Source organism: Neomonachus schauinslandi, chromosome 9 (assembly GCF_002201575.2).
Source record: "Neomonachus schauinslandi chromosome 9, ASM220157v2, whole genome shotgun sequence".
Taxonomy (NCBI): Eukaryota; Metazoa; Chordata; class Mammalia; order Carnivora; family Phocidae; genus Neomonachus; species Neomonachus schauinslandi.
Genome location: NC_058411.1, coordinates 47,035,145 through 47,057,820, shown reverse-complemented (window position 1 = coordinate 47,057,820; position 22,676 = coordinate 47,035,145). Strand labels below are relative to the sequence as shown.

The 22,676-nt window shown below is 43.3% G+C and overlaps 1 protein-coding gene across 1 annotated transcript in view; it reads right to left on the bottom strand.

Moving 5' to 3' along the window:
- Nucleotides 1-784: 784 nt before the first annotated feature.
- Nucleotides 785-22,676, bottom strand: part of TRIM9 (tripartite motif containing 9) — a 107,923-nt gene continuing 86,031 nt past the window's right edge. Inside the window, 7 exon segments of the mRNA XM_044917943.1 lie at nt 785-847; nt 2,903-3,065; nt 5,397-5,700; nt 6,557-6,580; nt 6,990-7,031; nt 9,642-9,830; nt 21,953-22,091. Of these exon segments, the coding sequence (XP_044773878.1) occupies nt 785-847; nt 2,903-3,065; nt 5,397-5,700; nt 6,557-6,580; nt 6,990-7,031; nt 9,642-9,830; nt 21,953-22,091 (924 nt within the window).

Below are 22,676 nucleotides of genomic sequence, written 5' to 3'. Positions count from 1 at the left end.
GTGCCTGGTCCATAGTAGGTTCTCAGTTAAAAACTTGTGTTAAATGAATGAACCAAATCATAACCCCCCTGGTCTGCCTCTGTCTAGAGACTTTCTAGTTTGATTCAATGACCCAGCTCTCCTAATGATCCTGCCTGCGGTGAACCTTTGTGTAGCCATTTGGCTATTATTTTTGTGCGTCAATGGATAGTAAAACTTCTCGATGCTGCAATAACTCTGCCCACCTCACAAAGATTAGCTATGCAGGGCTAACACTGCACGAGAGGTAACGGCAAGAACCTTCTAGGAGGTAAACTGCAAGCTCTGAATTCAACTACTTCTTCCCCACCTCTCTCTACGACCTCTTTGTCAGAAAGCTTAAGAAAAAGGTTATCAGGAGAAGATTCTCTTGGCAGTAACAGTTCAGTAAGTCACTAATAACATGATCAGAAAAGAAACAAAATATAACTCACCTACATAAAAATACTTATGTAAAATAAAAGCAAAATCTGGGAGTGGAAACTAAGTGACAGGGTGGGCGGTCTAGGTCCTTTGTTGGTTAGAGTTGCTGGACTGGACGCAGAAGTGAACGCAGGCATCAGAACAGGAGAGAGGCTGGAAAGGAAGGGGCGGAGCAGCGCTGTGGGGTGTGAGCACGTGGGGACCAGCTTTTCTCTCCTCCTCCCCCTCTGCTTCCAGCTCTCCGGCATCCCACCACATGCTGGCTGAGCTCCTGCTCTCGCTCTCTCAGGCGGAGGTAAGGACGGAGGTAAGGACGGGCAGCTGGCGCCTCCACAGCCCATCCTTAGGCTATTGATGCTCTGCTGGAGTAGAAGTCAGGGACCGGGAGCCCGGTGTGAAGCGTGACCTGGGGGACGAGACTGTGAGTCCTGGAGGCACCGTGGGAACCCTCCCTGCATCTGCCCCTCCCCGGGGGCAGAGTGGGTGTGCTCCTGATTCAGCAGGGGACCTGTTACCTTTCTTTAACGTCTATTCTAGTAGATGTTAAAGAAGAATTCTTGTAGAATTCTGCCTGTGCTAAGAGCCTGGGCACCGTGGGGGCTTCCCAAATCTTGATAATATGGTTCTTATCCACCTGCCTCTTTTAAGGATCCTGGGAAGGCTGTGTTCCTTCTGACTGAAGACACAGGCATTGATCTGCAGGTGGCAGAGCCTTTTGGTGAGGGCGCAGTGACAATGCCAAATCCATGGATAGAGAACCGGTGAGTGGAGAACCCTTCTCTTACCACGTGTCCACTACTAGTTACTCCGATTAGGATGAGGCTTCCGTTTGGGGAATGAATAGACGATTGCCAAGTATAAGAAACACGGGCAGGGGTACTGTTCCCCGGTTCCTGTGCAGCCTCGCACCTCGGTGGACAGTTGCATGGATGAGGCCGGAAGTGTCTCATGCTCTACTGTCCTTCCCCTTCTCGTCCCTGTCTCCCCAGCCCCAGAGTCTTTCTCTAAGGATACTCAGAACATCCTGGAAACCACTGAAGACCATCGAGGACAATATTCTTTGGAAGGGGAAACAGCTGAAAATGGGGAAGACTTTGAAGGAGGTTTTTCTAAGACTCACGTCTATGACAATTTATGGGTTCCTTTCTTCCAATGTAGAGGCTGAACTCTGAGAGATTAGATTTCAGCCTCCCAGAAAACCCCATCTAGTCGCAGGAAGAGAGAAGGGCAGAGGTCACTGGGTTGCAATCACTTTTACTGCACATGCTGATAAACAACAACGGTTTTCTTTTCTTTTTTTTTTTTTTTTATAGCTCCCAACACTATGGTTCTGAACAGAAGAAAAAACACCTGCAGGGTTATGACTCCCACGGCCTGCAGCTGTCTGCCGAGTGGCGCGCGGCTGATGAGAGCTCCAGCGGAGAAGGGCAGGGAGAGACCAGCCTAGCAGTGCCCCGCAGGGCGCCCCGCGGCTCTGGTCTTCGCCCCAGCCAGGGCCCCTTGGCCCCGCCTTGCTCCCCTGAGGCCCCTCACGCCTTAGAAACTTTGTGCTGGTTGGTCCCTCTGCCTGGAAAGCTCCACACGGCTCACTGCCTCCAGGGCCCAGCTCACCTGGGACGGTAATAAGGCCCACCCACACGGAGCGCCCTGGCTGAGACGACTGCTGCCCTCCCCACCCCGCACCCCCAATCCCCACCCCCCCGCCCTGCCCTCGGCCTCGACTCTCTTGCACTTACTGCCTTCTAGCATGTATATCATTAACACGGTCATTGTGCTTATTATTGATCCTATCTCCCATAACTCAAATGCGAGCTCTACGAGGGCACGATTTTTATGTTTTGTTTTCACTGATAAACAACAATGCCTATAATAATTATAATTACAGTGCCTGACATATTAAAGGCACTCAGTGGTTATTTGTTGAATGAATGCATGAGAAGAACCTGTTTGCCTTTTGCAGTAAATTGTAAGTAAGTAGCCCGCAGGCGGGGACTGTTCTCTAGCCCCAGGACCTAACGCATCAGAGGAACAGTGCAGAGAAGATGCTCAGGCTTTCTGGTAACCGTGCTAATACTTCCGTCTCATACCTTCACCTCTGGGGCGCTCACGGAGCTCTGCATAAGTCATTCCTTCTGTTTTCAAGCCAGCTGGTTCAAGGGTTTCATTCCTACTAGGGATGAAACTAGGCCTCAGGGCTGATCAAGAGCAAACCGTGAACTGAGTTCCAATCTCTCACTTGCTGTGAGTGAGACTGTGTCCAAGCTTAACGAAGGGGCTGATGCTGATCTGGGATCATCTCAGTTGTCAACGTTGGTCCCTTTCCCCTCTCCTTTCCTCCGGGTCTCAGTCTGGGCCTTACACGGTTGGCTTCCCTCTCTCAGGGGCTAATGTACCCCCCGCGGGCAGCCTTTGAAGCAGAGCGGGCAGAAGCTGCTGTGAGGCGTGGGGGCACGGCGCTTACCTGCACATTCCTGTTCAGGCTCACCGCCGGGAAGAACAGGCCTTCCACGTTCTCGAAGGCTATGGGACCCTGCTGTTCGTCGTTGATAAAAAAGGTCAAGGTTTTCCTGTTCAAGTCGAGGAGGACCCCGATTGTGGCCCCCTTGGTGATCCCTCCCTCAGTTCTGTGGGAAAAGAAAACAACTGGGTTTCACTTGTCTTCATTCTAGAAGCTCCCCTCTTTGTACTCAATGTACAATCCCTTTTGTACTAACTAGTATTTCTCAGCCTGTTTAAAAATATCGTGCCCCACACCCCAGGAGCGTTTTTAAGTAATACTTTTTTTCCCCTAGTCACCCCTCCTCACATATCATTTTATTACCACAGATATACCCGGTATCTGTTTATGTGTTGTGTGTATATCTGTGTTTTGTAAATAAAAAGAGTAAGATTTTTTTGCTTATCCGCCACACACTAACTTTCACTCCCGGGAGATATCGCCCCCTGTTGAGAATATAGTTTCGACCATCCTGCTCTGCTGTCGTTCACAGTGAACTCATTCCCAGAGGGTCTCTACCTCTGAGCCGTGGAAGTAGAAAACAAATCGTTCAAGTCCAAGAAAAAAAATAGTCGGTTTTGGGCTATCAGAGCTCCGTCCGCAGCTATGTCGTGCACTTGGCACAAATGGTGGGAATTAAACATCAACTCCAAAATGACTTAATTTGAAAGTCAAAATAAAGAAGCACTTATGCTGAATCGAAAGCATATGCATGAAAAATTGGATGTGGGGCCTTATGCTACCAATTTAATAGAAAAAACTCGTTCCAGAAAGATGTTAATTTTGGGCATGCGGAGTTTAAATTGAGAAGGCTCTCTAAAAAATGACAACATCGGAGAGGATTCTCCCCTGCAAAACGAAACAATTATATCGTGGAAAATGGAGGAGTGAATTTTAAAGAACCTGCATTGAAATATCATTTTAAAGCAAATTATGTCTTATGCTTCAGTTGATGGTTTCACAAAAGCCATTAACATGGACGATCAGATTTGCCGTATCCCCCAACTCTTTGAGGTCTAGCAATATTGAATTTCATCCTCATCTCAGCAGAGCACAGAAACTGGGTAAGTGTTGTTCTTTCCCCCTGGCATGCAGAATACAGACTGTACATAGTCGTTAAAAGACAGGTTTATAAATCGCATCTGGTTAATTCACAACTTCAACAACGACAGCACAGTTTGCACGCAAGCAGACATGTTCAGCTTTAAGAATGTGTTTCTTTGCATAGTGTGACACTTGTGGTATTATTTACTCCTTCACTCCAAACTAAAGAAGCTAGAAGGGAAAAGTGAGTGCGGTACATGGGGGAATGGCATTAGGGATCTGGTGACTGAGGGCTCCTGCAAATGTAAATCACCAAAGATGACCGTTTGTCTACACCTAGTAGCATTTGATATCAGGCTGAAACGGTATGCGTGTTCACTTTAAGTGATAATGAACAACACACACCTGGATGGACGTGCATGGAAAACGTCCAAGGGAATGGGAAGTGGAGGTCCTAGGAATCCTACCGACTAGAGAAGGAGCAGTGATAACCTTCCAGAAAAAGCTGAGACCGTGCTGTCCACCAGCCTACCACTGCCAGCCTCACTTTCCTCTTGATCTGACTGGATAGAGCTGTATTTTTTTTTTTCTCAAAACACCAAAGAGAGTGTATGTTAGAAAAAATCTTTGAGAATAAGGTGGATGAGGATCCCTGCAAGACACCTCTCGACTTAGGCAAACCAAATGATAAAGGAAGTCTAGGGAAAAAAAAATATAATTTGGGTTAAATGATAATTGCCTATTTTTTGGTGTTAGAGGCAAACCTGAGGAGATTACTATGTTCTCCTTCCCCAGCAAACTGGATGTTCTGAATTTATATGATAATAAGGGTCCTACAAATTCGAAAGCTATCCAAACTGGCATCTGTAAGAGCTAGTTCAATGCATGGCTTCTATCGTGGGCAGTGGTATCGATAATAATCCTAACAAGAAGAACAATGGCTTCTGTTTTCAGCTGCCTCTGATGTGAGGCATTTTCACATATCTCATTTAATCTGGAGAACACTCCTGTCCGGAAAAAATATTATTATCCTAATTGGGTGGATTTGGAGATGAAGGTTCAGAAAAACTAAACAGCTCTCCTGGTAAGTTGTAGGTCTGGATTTTATAATCCTCGGATGTTTTCCTGGGATGGATATGCATGGGGAGTCTTAGTTTCTAGCCACGGTGAAGGGCCTAGGAAAGGGCTCACATTTCTGGCATTACGCAAAAAAAAAAAAAAAAAAAATCCCTCAATCCATCAGTTAACCACTGAGAAAGCCTCAGGTAAGAATAGTAGAACTCCTGTGCCACTTACTGAAGCCCACCTGCCTGGCTGCCTCAATGTTGTCTATTTACTAGGACCTGGAACTCGGGCTCTCGTTTTTTACCAGAAGCCAACGTGAAGAAGGCTCGGTCTGGGGGCTGCCGGGTACCTGTTGGTGTGCGAGTTGTTGTGCATGAACCAGCTCCGGTTATTGTCCACATACATTGCCCAAGCTTTGTCGTCCTTCCCTAACATCACATCCTTCATCACGTCGATGCGAGCCACGCCGAAGGCAGGGTCAGGGTGGTTTTCGTAGCGATCCACGGTTAGCTCCCAGTAGTGGACGCCCTTGGAGAAGCCGGTCTTCCCCAGCACCACCCGGTCATCGTAGCTGCTGCAGGTCACAGTCAGGTTGTCGTTGGAGAAGATGATGTCAGCGTGTGCCGAACCGGGGTCGAAAGCAAACCAGGCCACTGGGAACAAGAGAAGGGAGCGGGGTTACCGAGGCGGACCCGAAGAGCCCTGTGTACCGCAACACACCCCTGCACGGGGGAGGAGTGTCGTGTCCCGTTTTCATGCTGCCATGCAGGAAGGAGGTGTCCGGGGCCACGGGGGGCTGTGAGTGAGCAGACAGGGGCCACGTCCTGGGAGGTGGTACTCTCTGCACCCAGAAGCAGACGGAGGACACAAGACCGATTCAGCAGGGGTTACCTGACTCAGACTGCACTCCCAACCAGGTGATCCGGGAGTGAAGTGGCATCGATTTTGGAAGGTGCAAGTCCCTTCACCCGGTGACTGGGACAACAGTACACCAGAGACATAAAGGGAGAGGGTGCGCTAAGATGCCTGTGTAACCCTGAGGCGGGGAGGCTAGGATCTACAGTCCTAGATGGAGGAGGGATAAAACACACTGAGTGAAACCAGGAAATAGCCCCTCGGCAGGAGTGCTGACATCTAGTCGTTTTGAAAACTTCCTCAGCGCTAGTGGAAGCTCAGAGGCTGCAAAGCTATCGGCAACATGACCTAATTTTCATGAGTGACTGTGACTTTGGACGTGAGACAGGTCGCTTCCTTCGTACCTTAAAAATAACAGTTTGCATGTTACTCCTAACGCTAACATGGAACATACTTTGCTGGAGCAGTAGGTATTTTGGACGCTAGGTGAAGACAGAATGACATCTTTGTACACATCGTTACAACCCAAGTTCTAAATGCCGCCTACCAATAACACACTCCGGAGAGATGTCATTGCTGATTTATTGAACCTGTGAGCCACCTCACATGCACTTTGGTCTTTGCTATTTGTAACAGAATAAGGTTATTCCATACCTGCCAACAGCTTTTTAATGTCAACTGTTGTCATTCCAAGTGAAAGGCATGGGAGAGAGAAACAGGAAGCAAAATTGACATTGATAAGAAAACACGTCGCTTTTGATAGACTAATACCAAAAAAGGGCTCAATTTCAAACACTACAAACACTACAACCGTTGGTCTGACTTGTACCTTAACCCACGTTAGCTCTCGTAAAGAGTGCTCTGCATTGACGTATAAGAAAACTGGGGGGAAATGTAATCCTCTTTTAGGTAGAAAGTTTAAAAATACGCTTTTCTAAGGAATTGGGGCAGTATTATAACGGGATTTTCATGACAATTAGACAATTTTATTGACATACAATAAGCTGCTGCCGTTTATTTGGTGGAGGATACTGAGCATGCCAATCACACAAGTAGAAGATGACAATCACGATATAGGTGTACTTGCCTAACTGAGAGTAAGGTGCAGACTGCGGCTCAAAGCTGCATCCTATAAAGAGATACTACACATCAAAGCTATGAAGCGGCAACCAGGTGGATAAACAGTATTTGTATACACTTAAAAAGCACCAGCTGAAAAGAGTCACCAGAGGCCTGATTCATGAAAAACCAAAGCCCTTTTTATATTAGTTAACTCTGCTGGGTAAAAATGGTTTCTCTTGCTCTTTCAAAGCGAAAAGTGCATTTTTTTTCCATCTAATAAATCCTCCCCCAGTGGATTCGAAACTATACAGCTTAAGTTTTTATCAGCCCCCAAGCTCAATCTTTTCCACTGAAGTTTCCGTATTAAAGAGAAAGCTTACTGTTTAAAAATGGGAAAAATTCGGGGCTGGAGGAAAGCAAAATAAATAAATAAATAAATAAATAAATAAATAAAATAAATAAATAAAAATAAGAAAAATTCATCCCATTGAGAAGGAGAAATCACTGGATCTTGATAATAATTCTGTTCTATATCACTATTCCATGCACTTCTAACTCTGGTGGTAACCAGAAGACCTTTGTCATGACTTGGGCCCAAGTTAAATGACACGTATATGTGTGACTGAACATAGAATGTATATGCTAATAAAAACATCTGATAATTTTTAATAATGACATGAATTAAATGTAGTGAAACAAATGACTTCATCTCCTTCTTAGATCATTTTTACTACATCAGTTCTTCTCACCTAAGGGAGGGGAGGGGGCTCTCGTGGAGGTAGGATGGTCTCAGGGAGATATTAGAATCACCTGGGGAACTTTTCCATCCCTCCTTCCTCAAGATCTGGATCCCATGAGAAGCTGGATTGGGTGGTCTTAGAATGTTCAAAGGTGTATGAACTATAGTTTCAAGTGGTGTTGGGGACTGATCTGGAAAATGTATTTTTGATGAGCGCTGGGGTATCCCCTAGAGGGGATCATTTAATTTTTTTTTTAACTCTGTAAGGCCTTTATACACTAATTTCTAAAACAACTGAAGGATAATACACTGAATTAAAAGAACTTTAGAATTAATACAGCAACTTACTATAAAAAAAGGACTAATGATTGAATCAAAAAACAAAACTGAAAGGTATGTCCTTACTTTTGTTTATTTTACTCTGGGATGAATTCACATACAAAAGAATCATTTTCTCCTGACTCATGGCTGATTTTTATGTTTAGCTTCTACCGATTATCACTTTAAAATTCCTATTCACAGGTTAGAGCGTAGTGAGGACTGAAGACAAGGAGTTTTAAAGCTGAATCTCATATCCCGCTTTGGAAATGAATTTATAGAATCTGAAGAGGGCTTTTAGAAATTTTAAATGAATCAGGCCTTCTGCAAGTCTTTTTCAAAACAAGCGTTCTGAAATCTTTTTACGCCATTGAAAACATACCACCATACATTTAAGAGTCAATGGTGCAACTAGAACAATGCTGTCAAATCCAGCCGTCACATCTCCCCCGACCCACATTTCATTTTATTCTTGAGACAATATACATTACAAAGACTATAACAGTATTTCAGTACATTGGACACAAGTGAAAAGAGTTCCATAACAAAGCATGTTTGAAAGCCAGTGGTGCACAGAAAAACGATAAGAAACGTAAAAGCGCAAAGAAAAATGTCATTTTAAAGAGAGCTTCAAGTCCCTGCATCCTTTTTGCACTGTCATGCTGTGGCCTTCTTCATTCCAGGATGTGGGATGAGCAAAAAGAATAAAATAAAAAACAAAAGAAACCTTTGGAAATGTGAAATGTGCATCACGCGTATCCACGATTACAATATAGTCCTGAAGAGATCAAATAGGTCTGCATCTTAGATGTTTTAGGATTCTGTTGGCCAGACAGAGTCGACTGCACAGTAACGCATGTCTAGCTTCCCTGAAATCAACCTAAAGCCCTGTCACAACCTGCTTGGCTGTGGGAAACTTGGGGGAAGCCAGCCTTAGCCATGACTTGGATCTTTGGCCCTAAGGCCGGTTAAGGGTTTCTAATTTGGCTAGTGATGGTCCCTCCCCGTGGCTGGAAAAAATCCGCCATGAGCGGGACTGTCCGACCAGTGAGCACAGGCTTTTGCAGAAAATACTTTCATATCTGCTCTCTGCTTTGCCTGCTTTGTGGGATGCATTCTGCTGTTGGTGTGTTTTTACTTTCTTTTTTCAATAAAGATCTCTTGAGTCTATGTTTAATCAGACCACTACGGGCTGGATGCACTGATCCAGTCTCCCAGACACAGCTGGTTTCCTGGATACAGCAGGGTTGCAAACCTCCAGACTGAGGCCACAGCCTCCACTCAGCCAGCGCCTATGCCGTGCTGCGCCACTACGTGGGATGACAGAGCGGGTCATCCTTGGCGGTACCAGCTGGTGCAAAAAGAACAACTTCACTCGTCACTTTCCAATGCCACTGGACATTGACCACAGCTCGATGGTCGGGCCTTACACCACACAGACAAGAACGCCACAAAGCTCCAGCATCCAAATGCTCCTCATACGGGAAGCGGGCCACAGACAGAGAGACTAGCTCATTGCCCCTCTCCATGCACATGAATGGCAAGAACAAAACAGGTATTTTGGAGATGCCATCAAGGCACAGAGAGATCAAGGGGAAAGATCAGACGAGCTCAGCTCACCCGGTACATTGAGAGACTGCAAAGAAGAATGCAAGCTCAGCTGGTGGGGTGAGGATCGTAAATCAAAGTAGGATCTCCCGGGAAAGCTGGGTTGTAGATTAAGGGTGGAGGAGAAAGGACTCATTCTACGGAGCGGCAATCTTTCCGAAGGCACTGGAAAAGGGAGTGTCTGTTCTTCTGAATCTGTGTCTAGATGTAAGATCAATGCAAACTAGAGATCAGAAATCTGCTACCTGCCCGAGCGCGGTTCCCCAAGACCTGCCTTGCCAATGCATTTGCACAAAGCCTCATCCATCCCGCAAGTGCCACAAGGCATTTACAAAACCAAAGTGGCTTGGGGGCCGGGAGGGCATTCTTAGCAGGTCAGGACTCAAGACCAGAGGACATCTCAAACATCACAGACGATTGCTCTCATTTCTCCCAATTTTTTAGTGCTACTGAAGGCATTTTGGAAGGTTTCCTTTTCGTTAAATTTTTTAGAGTTGAATTTAGAAACTTTTAGAGGTAGATTTTATCCATTGATGACCAAGAGTGATACTTTACCCCCTTCAGCTACCTTGGAAGTTATTACCTGCACAACAATGGCTTCTTCAAGGGTTTCTATTTAGGAGATGATGATTTTTTTTTTAACCAATTCTTTGCTTTTCCATATTTTTCCCTTTCCTTACTTATATGTATTTTTCCATTTCTGAATGGATGAAATGATTTTTCTATCCTAACACAGTCCACACTTGCTCTTTGAATAGGAGAGGAAGACAGGGCTGAACAAGTGATCAGGGAAGGATCCTTACCTTTGTTTCTGAATTAGGATCAGACCCCAGGGATATCACTTGGACAGCTCTGGTTTTCTAATAATAAACGGTCCGTGGGGCCATGGTGAGGTGCGTGGGTGGCAAAAATGTCTTTATTTTCAGATACTTGGGTTTGGCATGAAGATCACTAAATTACTAAAATCACTCCCTTCTCTTTTGTCAAACAATAGCTGGTTCTAGGCAGCAGGGTGGTCTGGTCAGAGATAGATGTTTTACCAATCAGGACCTTCTTAGAACACACTGTGACAATAATAATTTAAGAAAGAGAGATAGCATGATAGTAATATTCTATGTCCAAAGCCAAGGAATTATCTTTTCATTGAAAAAATAATTTTGTTTTGGTGGCCAGAGGATGCTCCTGGGAATATTTTTCTCGTTTGAGTCTGTCAGCATGCTTCTCCATGTTGAACATATCCTTGTCCTATCAAAATGCTATTGTAGGCATGTTCAAGCCAAAATAACTGGAGTGTGTGCATGTAACATGATCCTATTTGAAAAGCTCAGAACAAGGCCATTGGCTAGTTTTAACTGAATATTGCTGAGAGTCAGCCCCATTTTAGTTTCTGCATTTACAATATTAAAGTTAGCTTTTCAGGCTTTACTTTTATCCTTGGGGAATTTTTTTTAAAGAAAATTAGAAAAAGATCTCAGAGAAAAGGAACTGCTACTTAATGGAGTTAAGGTGTGGTATTCCCAATAATAATATATTCAAAGTTTCTTCTACCTAAACTTCATATAATTTGGATGACATGAAATATGTGGTCATTTCTTTGTTCAAAAATGGCAAATCAGAAATGATTCCTATTATAATTGTCTCAAGGGGGAATTAGTCTTTTAGTTTAATGGGAAATTTGAAACACAACACAGCACCACAAACTGATACGGGCTTCATTTAGGGAGATAAGGCCATATATATGTCAGTAAAAGATTTTTTATTAACAAGAATTTGCTTGGAAATGTATTTTTCACCAGGTGGTAGCAATCAATTCATTATATTAAAATACTTGTTGCTTTAAAAATTAAGGGAAAGGACATACATAGTGAAATGAATTCTAGAGTATATTGAACCTTCAAGTCATCATCTGAAAACCAATGAAGAGATGTATACTGAATCCAGACCCTGGGGAGCATATCTGAGCCATCATGGAACATACTCACCTTTCCTATTCTGAGTACCGAGTTGGTGATGGCACCACTCTGTGGGGCGGGGGCTGAGAGTTAGCTGTGGTTATTCATGGGATTAATAACTCAACACTAAAATAGTTACTGTTTTTTTAGTCTTTTATGTGGATCCATTATTGATGACCCAATTTTCCTTGACTCCTCTCACTTTTGAACTATGCCCTCTTTTCAGGCAAGCTTATTTAATACCCACATTATCCAACCATTTCATCTCCATCTTTTTTTTCCCCCACCACCTATGGCCTCCCATCCCCTTCAGCTGGGCTCTTACCCCATTTTCTCTAAGGAGCTCCTAAAAAAAATTTCTTACCTCATCATGAAAACTTTCCGAATGAATTATGAGAGGGAGAGTGTTTTCCACCTGATCCCAGCCAGACTAAATAAGCAGTGCCCCTTTATGCCCTCCCCCATGGGCACACAGTACAAATGTTGGGTCAGTTGCCTGTAAATCATCTATGTTACTTGATATTATCTTAGATTACAGGAGTCTGAGAGGAAGACGCTTGATCACATCTGAGGAGCACTCATCAGGCTTCCCCTTGAAATATCCTGGGTTGAGGAACTCATTGCCTCTGGGCAGTCCCCTCCAATTTACAGTTATTGCTTATATTCGTCTGGATATACTCCTTTGGGAACTCCACTCGTCAACTGTAGCCTTACTATCTGGGGCCAAGATCAGTAGTTCCTCAAGTATTTGACAGCAGTCACCAATCCCCTTTATTATCTTCCCTTTTCTGGCCTAAAAAGAATCTATTTCCAGCCCTTTTTCTATGCTATGAAATTCAAATCTTAACTCTCCTTGTCTTGCCCCACTGGACATATTAAAAAACATGAACCAAAGACACTAAGACAAGATTGGGTATAGTATTCCCACCCCCTGGTTTAGTCAAGTCACACAACTCACAATGAACATACACACAACTACCCATGGGTATATTCTATGTTATACCCATATAACATATGGATGCAGGAAGGCTACATCCCACTTCCTCACCTCCCCTTGAAAGCACAACTATTGAGATATTGAGATCTGGAGAAGGCTTCTCAGCCATTAATGTTCTCTGAGCCAAGACAAATAGGAACAGGGTTTATCCCCCACCCCCCGACCTCCGCCAAATACATGATACAAAAGCTATGTTTCAGGTCATAGCTAATATTTGGGATCACTATTATTAATTTTTAATGTATAGATCACTAGAGAAAGACAAGTAGCACCTTAAAAGATTCTGAATGTCCTGTCATGTTTCATGACATGCAGTGATCCTGTCTGCTGAACAGTTTTGCTGAGTAAAAGCAGCTTATCAAGGAAGACCAATGGGAAGAGTAGTAGAATGCCAGCTGAACACTGGTGTGGTCACTCTAGGCACAGCTGTAACTCTGGGGTGGGGATGGTGCTCATAATGGGAATGTGTCAAGGCACACTTTCCATCAACTTGGTCAATGGCTACCATTTTCCTCTTGCCCTTGACTAGACTGCTTTCCCTTTCCACTCGGGACTGGCTGGATTCTGGAGTCGAGGCCTATGCTTAAAAGAAGCCATCAAAAATTATCAAAACAAAGGTCAGCTGGGGATCACACTTATTATTTACTGACTTTTGGGTTCAAAGTGAAAAAAGGATGTTTAGGTGATGTACTCCTGTTTGGCTAACAGTACATACTTCTTTTATTTGTTTGTTAGTTAACATTTATTGAACAACTACCATGTGCCAGACGTTGTATTAAAACTGAGCAGCTAGGAAACAGGAACTTGGAGAGAGAGCTGACCATACGAAAAAGAATAATTTAGAGAAAATCTTCTAGGGGCAGAATTTCTTGACTGATTCCAACATGTACTGAGTACGAAAGATTTCTGTGGTGTGGTAGAATATTTTGGAAATATTCCTCACCAGTCTGTGAGGTGTTATTTTTGGAATTCAAAGAGAAAAAGCAAACCAACAGGGCTTCCTTCTGACAGCGTATGCTAATGCAGCTTTCTTGGTGACTGGTAGAATTCTCGGTTATCTTTTTGTCTGCTGGGGAATGGCTTTATAACTCAGGCAGCCCTTGGGTGCTGGTCCAGCAAGACAGTTGTATTTCAAAGCCCAGTAAGACAAGATTATGTCAGTAAGAACTGCATAAGCAGCATTAAAGATGAGTTTCAGTTCAATTATAAACCAGTTGTAAAATAATTTGCTTCTGTTGGGAAGATTTTAAAGAGACGAATGAAGGAGGCCGAGTCTCCTTAAATGATCTAATAAGTGTCCAAAGGCACAATTACGTCCAACTGGTACATAAGTTACAATGAAAGGTGGAATTTTAAGCTCTCTTAATTGTGGCATTAACTGCAGTTGAGAAGTGAGAAACAAAGCTGTTTTGAAAAAATTCCTTTTAAGAGAAGAAATAGTCTCTTGAACACCCCTGGGACAGCTGCACACTCTGTCACCAAATCCTCCACTCCAATTTAGAATACCATGGCATTATTTATAAGTAAGTACCATCAGAAGAACTAAAAATTCTTGCATTTCAAATAGATACAACAGATTCCAAAGGACTCATCTGTTCCCCAGAGTGTCAACAGCAAAGCATATTCCCCTGAACCAAAGATAGGGTCTGGATCCAATTCAGTTCTATGGAAAAATTCAGGAAATTCCCTGGGATGTCAAGCATGTTGTCAAAATTAAAAGGAACAGAGTATCCCTCTTTTCTGGGCTCTGAAAACTAGCATGCCTCTCACTTTGGATTTTGTAAAATCTACCCAAATTTGTTCAGGTATGATTTACCTACCTTGAGGATTTTGTCTTGGAAATGCACATTCTTCTAACTAAATAATGTTTTGGGAGCTCTGATGCTCTGAATCAGGAAAAATAAAGCAGAGGCATAGGAAAAATGATCTCTGGTGGACAGTATATTCTTCCCTATATGATCCTTTATCAACTATTTTCTATTAGTGTTGAATTCTCTGTATCATAGGCAGATCTTTAAGACCTATTAAGACCCTTGCAGGAGGCAGGAGGTATCTTTTCCTGTTCATAGCATTTTCTGAAACAGTTAACAGATTTCAGCAGTAATTTTGAAGAGAGAAACCATACAAGAAATCCAGGGGTACAAATTGAAAAGAACTTGGAGGTTATTTGCTCTAAGTCTATAGTTTTAGAGACAAAAATAAAAACAAAACAAACCCTCCTCCAAACCAAGAAACCCCTCCCAACACTCTCCCCAAACACAACAACAAAATAAAAACTCCCGAAATCCAGAGAGGTTAAGGGACACATCCCAAGTCACACTGCCTGCTGTGGTAGAACAGGATAGGGACCCAGGCAGGATCAATTCCGGGGGGGAAAAATTTTGGAAGTGACAAGGCCATTGCTTCTCTTTTGTGCCTTGGAAATGCATAAAAAGTAAAGTTTATGCCACGGGCTATGGGCACATTCTGGTGGTCTCAGGGGTGATCAAGGTTTGTGCAGATGAACCTAATATCATTCTTTAAATCCTGAGCCATATTGAGTGAGGGTGAATCTTTCTTTAAATGGAGCAGTTCTGTGGACTGGGGTGGTAGGGATTGAAAAGCAACGCATCATCCTCCCCTTTGGAATTTTGGTCATGGGGAGTGGTGAGCAGAGGAGTTCCCTGTTGTTCTTCTGAGATTGGATGAGGTTCTTCCCCACCTCCCCCCACAAGGTTACAGCTTCTCTTGCAGGGGAGTGGTTTACTACATCAGGGTTTAAGAGTGCAGTACTTACGTTGCTCCAAAATCACTATAAAATATCTGCAAAGAGATTTTGGACAGATGCATCTGGGGCTATGCTGGGGCCATATTCTGCTTATACCACAGAATATTCTTTGGGTTATTTCTTTGAATGTGTGGGAGAAGGAGCTATCACATTGGAAGGGGTAGTGTGATGCTAATAGTCTAATAGGGGAAAATAAGCATTTTAATTTTATGAATAACATCTATGCCCCCTTTTAGAAAGCATTTTCTAAGATGTAATTTCAAGAATCCTAACCCTTTTATTGTCATTAAGGAAGACAATCCTGAAGTGTTAGGGAGGTGATTCCTGTGGACATTGAACTAAGACGGTGCTTGAGAACATCTTGTCTAAAGCCCGATTCTCCATTTATCACTGTTTACCTGATTCTCCATTTATCACTGTTTACCTTCTCTCCAGTTTCCTCACGGTTGAGATCTGGAGGGCTGAAGCTTTTGCCAATAAAGGGCTCTGTGGTTTCAACCAGAACAGAGCTCCAAGTCCCAGACCTCATTTGGTAGGGTCTTTTAAGGACCTTGCAGATCTGGCTCTGACATTCCTTTTCTTTCCCAAGCAGCCACCTGTCACTGCAAGCCAAGAGCATGTTCTGATCCCAACAGGGGAGAAGGGCCTCTCTAGGTGAATGCTTACCCTGGGGAGGGAGGGTGGGTGGGTGAGAAAGTGGAGATGCAGAGACAGAAGAAAAGGACAGGACCTGAGTAGGAGCTTAGATTTGATGCTGGAAAGGACAGCCTCTTCACACCTCCTTCTTAAAGGAAGAATGTTATTTTTTTCACCAAAATTCTAACATGACTCTTTGAAAGTGTTAGAGTCCATTTCTTGCTGGGGTTTCTGGATGAACACATGAGGCAGCTACATAATGCTGCTTCATTTGGACAAGATGTTTTCACCCACTTAGTAAACAGACTTAGGATAGATTTCCCTATTTCCTTCCTTTTAGCTGAGTGCAAATAGCACTCTTCTAATGTCAGCACTGAAGTGCACTGTGCTGGGCAGTGCAGGCTGGAAGGCCAGGGTCTGACATGTCACTTAACCTCTCAAAGGCTCAATCTTCCCAAAGGGAGGATGAGATAATAATTATAATACTTCCTCCTAGAGTGTGGTAGGTGCAATAATGGCTTGCCCCAAAATGTCCATGTCCTATAATCCTTGGAATTTGTTACATTACATGGCAAAAGAAGCTTTGCAAATGTAATAGGGTAAGAATTTTGAGTTGGAGAGATTATCCAGATGGGCCTAAGGTAATTACAAGCGTCCCTATAAAAGGGAACCAGGAGGCCCAGAGTCAGAAAGAGATTGGAAGACACTACATTGCTAGCTTTGCAGATGGAGGAAGGGGTTGTGAGCCAACAATACAGGTGGCTTCTAGAAGCTGCAAAAGGAAAGAGGACAGATTCACCTCTAGAACTACCTGAAGGAATGCAGCCCCGCTGATACCTCACTGTTTGCCTAGTGAAATGCATTTAGGATTCTGACCTCCAGAACTGTAAGGTGATCCATTTGGGTTGTTTTAAGCTACTGAGTTTGTAGTAATTTGTTACAGCAGCGAAAGGAAATTAATACACAGGGTAAATCTGGAATATTGCAGCAACTGAACAGCAACTGCATTAGCAGTGGGCACAGAGGTATAGTCTAAAGTCTTTAGAGCTGTTTTAGGGTGAACAGAAAAAATTCCTGGTTTTTCTTTAGGACCTTATAGTGAAACATAGAATGGATAGTTTTTATACAGTTCTTCTACTGGATTTCAGTATCCTTAAAAATATTTGCTGGCTGTCATTTTTCATGGAATCTTTTAGTGGACAATGAAGAAAGTTCTTAGAAGCTTGACACAAAATGAGACCGAGTTTATTGCAATAGTTTTCTGACTGTATTTTGTATTGTGATTCCATAAAGCCTTCTGAGATATACCTAATACCCATTACCAAGGGTTCCAGGTAATATACTGACTTCTAAATGTTAGATGGAAATATTTTTACAATTCATTATATGCTTTCTTTCTTAGTCAGAACACAAGGTCTTAATCAGAACACAAGCTGCACACAATGCTATCTTTTGACTTTTTTGTGTGTGTGTGGGTTCTGTTCTCAGTTTTCCTAGTTACCTTCCCTGCTCACCAATCTCTCTTCTCTCTTCTAATGTGATGTTCCTAGTCTGCTGTGGTCTTCCCAAGTGGGTCATGAGCTCAGTGGACTCATGCATATAGTAAGAAGAAGCAAGAACTGAGGGAGATCAGAGGGCCTGCTGTAAGGACAGCACAGGAGTGTCTACACCTGAAGTTTGTCTTCTTTTTTTTTTTTGCCAATCAGAGGTCATTGTCACTTCTTGATTGTAAGATGACTATCTAGATTGCAGGGTGGATATCTTAGTTCTAGAGAGGTGAGGTACCATAGTTTTTAGGTGCTCTGAGTCAGGTGCCATGGAGTTCAAGAAGGAGGAGGAGTGGAGCCCATAAGCTCTAGGGCAGGGGCCATGCCTCATTATCTTCGTGATCCTGGGCCCAGCACGGTGCCTGACACAACTGAGGTGGTCAGTTAATGTTTTTAAATGAATGAGGTTTCGTTATCATAGTCAGCTCAAGGCCGATTTTGAAGTTTTTGCCTTGCATACAGTTATTCCTTGTGTTTGGGTTTCTGTCTGTCCATCCGTCTGTCTCTCTATACTCTGGGAAGTCTTCCCTCCTTTTTGGATCATATTCATTTTCCCTGCAATATGTTGTAACTTATTACATGTAGCTATTAGATGTAAAACAATCAGAATATGATTACTATGAAAATATAAACTTAAAAAGCCCTGTTTTAGGGACACTTTTACTTTTAGGGGGGCTGCTTGTTAGTCAAAATTAAACTCTAAATAGCAGAATTAAGATGATTTTAAAAAATGGAATGATTCATACATTTCTGGTATAAAATCTATCTGGAAAGCAATTGAGAAACACAGATCAAGGGCCTTAAAAGTGTTCATGCTTCTTGGTCTGGTAATTCCAATTCTAAGAATTTGTCCAAGGAAGATAACAAAGATTTGTGTGGGAGAGTATTGAAAGACTCAAAGGTGCCACTCTTCATGTTCTCACTCCCCTGAAGGACTCCCATCTCTGCTAAGATTGTGTGAAGCCATTCCCCTCCCTGAGAGGGGGATCAGAGAGAAACCCTCTCTTTTCAGCCAGCTAATAGTCATAGTGAGTTATTTGAGCCCCAGGAATGTTACCTTTGGTCTATTTCATTTTCTCTCCAGATTAAAGAAAAAGAAAAAGGTAAGTCTGTTTAGATAGGTAGAGGGAAAATAGGGAAAAATAAATAGGAAAATTTCCTATTCTGTTCTCAGCTTCATCTTAAAAAAAAATTCTTTCAGGAGTAGAGTCTCCAGACAGAATAAGCTCCAGAACTATGTGGGAAGAAGGCCTTGTTACATAATGGATATTCTTCTGCAGATGGTTTTAAAGACTTGTGACACAGCCATGATGGCTATTAAATGGATTACTTTAAAACTATATACAACTGGGGTTGTGGGCCTCATTTTAAAATTTCATTAAGATTCTTAATTGCTTACAGTTATATTTCTTCTTAAGTTAGGGTAATTTGGTTGAGATCGGCAACTGGCTTTATGTGCATGGCTGTCTTAGGTACATTCCCAAGAACTCTGCTTTCGGGGGACTAATCACACTTGAACTCATCTGATAATGCATTTTCCTTTCCTTTTCCCTTTTAATAACACATTCTTTATAATTTCCATTGAATTAAATTATTTTTCATTGTTTCCCTGACTGATTCCCAGATACAAATTATGTCTTCCTGCTAGTCTCCTTTCCTTCCTTCACAGTGGTAATAATAACTTGAAAATATGTAACTAGTTGTGTGTCTATTAAGGCCTGTCTCTCTTCCTAGACTGTGAGCTCATCCAAGCAGGGGGACATCGGCTCACCCCTCTACACCCACGGTGTAGCACACAGTGAGCCTTTACCAAACACGGCCCAGTAAGTAGATAAACAAACAGAACTGCTTCTGGAAAAAATGATCAGCATTTATAACAACGTGGACATCTGATCTCCCCTGCATAATGTCACCTGTAAGTCAGCAGATGGTTTTATGATCATTCAAAGAATATAAGTGACAAGTGGTTTAAATCTCGGACTAAATGCATGTACATACAAGTGAGACTTGCTATCACGTATGAATTGGACCCTTCTGTAATACAGACATTTGTTTCGAACTTTGGGAAAGGGTTAGCTGTTGCTAAGAAGACCGCAAAACATCTTGTTACAGTAGAAAAGCCGAAATGAACCGCCACGCCATCCCCAAGAGCAGCAAAGAAAACAAACTTCCAGAGCAAACCTTTCCAGGAACTGTAGGAAGGAAGATTAATAGAGTATTATATAAGTTCAGTTAGTGTATTGAACCCTGTCAGTGGCATTTTTCTCACTGATTTCTAAAAAAACAAAAAAATATATATAATTTTTTAATTCTATAGGCTTTCTCTATTGTTACAAGATTGATCAAATCTTTTTTTTTTAATTAGCTATTCATTATATATTTTTTCTTGCTTTCTAAACCTTGTCTCACCATGTGAATGAGTTAGAATGAGGGAGGAACAAATAGAACAAACCAAAGTTATGGAGAAAGTATGTGTGTGAACTTTATTTCATCATGAGAAAATCACTTCTGTGCAGTAACAGAGAATACTGATATATCTACACGATGATAAGGTTTTCTTTGTATTTAGATACATACCTTATATTTGTACACAATATATAAAATTCATGGAAGAAATTAATTTCTACAGTACAGTTTCTTTGTTGGAAGAGGACTTGTTCCGTTAGTTTCGTTTAGAAAATGACCCCCAGTTCTGTGACTGTGGTACCAGGGATCGCAGTTCCAATCCTGTAATTTATTAGACACCATAATCTTATGAACAGTGAGAGAAACTGAGAAACTACATCCTCCTGCAGGATGAAAAGAGAAACATGAATGCTCAAGCTGCTATGCTAGTAACTGATTTTAGCGGAAGAATATGATTTCCATGATATATTATGAATAGAAATAGTAGGTCTCATGATACATATTAGCAACATTGCTGCAAACTGTCTCCCTGCTCTGAGGGCATGCACTTCACTCTTCAATCAAACCGCCTGGTACGCACGTGGGAAGCGAGGCCATCCTCATGAAGGGCCTTCTGCATGGCATGTGGGCAACTCTTGGAGGGCTTTAGCGTTTAGCATGGGACTCGGGAAAAGAGGCAACTGCTCTCAAGCAGAGAGGTCATCCCAGAGGGAAGTTGCTAAAGGGGTCATTCGGCAGGCTGTAGCTACTGCATCCCTATAACCCGATGGGAAATAGGTCGTGCGGGCATGTTTCCTTCCGCGAATCCTTCTCTTTGAATAGCATCCCTCACAGACTTACCACTGCTCCCCAAGCACGGTTTTTACGGCTAGGGGCCTGTCAATCTTGCTGTGGGATTTGAAGTTGTGCTTGTTTTTAACCATGTGAACCATTTAAAGGGTGATTGGCGCATGCCAAGGTTTGTGGGAAGTGGGAACAAAACACCACCACAGTTCTTTGAGCTAACATCTTGAATTTGAACAAAATCAACACACTTGGTTCTGCAGAGGGAAGTTATAGGGAATGCCAGTGGGGGTGACTTCTATGATTAAAATGACACCCAGAAGGTCTGAAAATGCTCTGGCACCGACCACAATCACCTCTTCATAGGTTTAATTTCATGTGCTGTAATTGCTTTTAAAATGAAAATGTTAAAATCCTCAGAGGTTATACCTGGTCATCAAAGGCAAGCCCCTCTTCCGAGAGGAATGGCTTGACTCTGATGACCAAAATATGTACAGTATGGCCAAGAAGTGAAAGTTCTCTGGGGCTTGACCTTGTACAGTGGCCCTTGGTGGCCTAACCCAGCCTAGAGGGACGGGCAAAGGTGAAAATGGCGAGGTAATGCGGAGTTGCTGGTCATTTCCTGTTTGGTGCCCACAGGAAACCTCAGTCCTGGCGCCGCCGGCCTCGGCTTTGGCCGTGAGATGGAAGCGGTCCGCGCTGGGTAAGCCAGGAGTGGCCGACAGGCCCTCTCTGAACAGCTCTAGCACCCCACACCCATTGGAAACATGTTCAGTCACACATATCCACAGCTGGAAACAACCTCGGCCCCACCCTCAGAAACAGGCAAGCACTACAGAGCAATTTAGAATCATCTGGGTAAAATTGGCAAGTGATGTGTGTCGTGGAGAAAGGGAGCCTGCCCTAGAGCCTAGATACATTTGTTTCACACACCGGGGGGACATTCAGGCCTTCATTTTTTCAGCTTCTTCAACTGCAGCTTATTTAGAGTGTTATCAAAGGAAGCCGACGCCCCAGGCCATTTGAACTGCCGCTGTGGACTCTTTGGTTTGATCACATCCACATACCATGGGCTCTCTAACGGCAGGAGAGGAACAGCGGCATTGTGCCAGAATGCAGAGCAAGTCATGGAAACACTTCAGAATGTGGGCAGTGGTGGGGTTACCTCCGGGCTTGCCAGCCACTTTAGATGCCTCTCAGTTCTCGCTCGGAGGGATACTGCTGAAGGGCCTTACCCTCAGACGTTTGGAGGACCAGGGTCTTGCTGTACTGGCTCACTCCTGTTTTGTTGAAGGCCTTGATGCGAGCGTTGTATGTGCTGTTGAAGTGAAGACCGTCCACGGTGCACATCGTCTCCTTTCCAACATACACTTCCTGAGGGGCAACAAACAACAGGCCACCATTTAATGCCAGCCCTTGTGAGGGGTGAGGGACGCAGTGTCGCTCAGTGGTCAGGAGCAAGCATTTTGGTGGTAGCCTGATCTGGAGTCAAATCCTGTGGGATACTAAGCTATTTAATGGACTTAAGAAAAATTGTTTTTTAAGATTTATTTATTTATTATTTGAGAGAGAGAGTGAGAGCATGGGGAGGGGAGGAGCAGAGGCAGAGGGAGAAGAAGAGAGAGAATCTCAAGCAAACTCCCTGCTGAGCGTGGGGCCTGTTGCGGGGCTCAATTTCACGACCCATGAGATCATGACCTGAGCCAAAACCGAGAGTTGGATGCTTAACCAACTGAACCACCCAGGCACCCCTAATTGACCTTTTTTTTAAAAGATTTTATTTATTTATTTGACAGAGAGAGAGAGAGAGAGAGCACAAGTAGGCAGAGAGGCAGGCAGAGGGAGAAGCAGACTCCCTGCTGAGCAGGGAGCCAGATGTGGGACTCGATCCCGGGACTCCAGGATCATGACCTGAGCCAAAGGCAGTCGCTTAACCAACTGAGCCACCCAGGTGCCCTT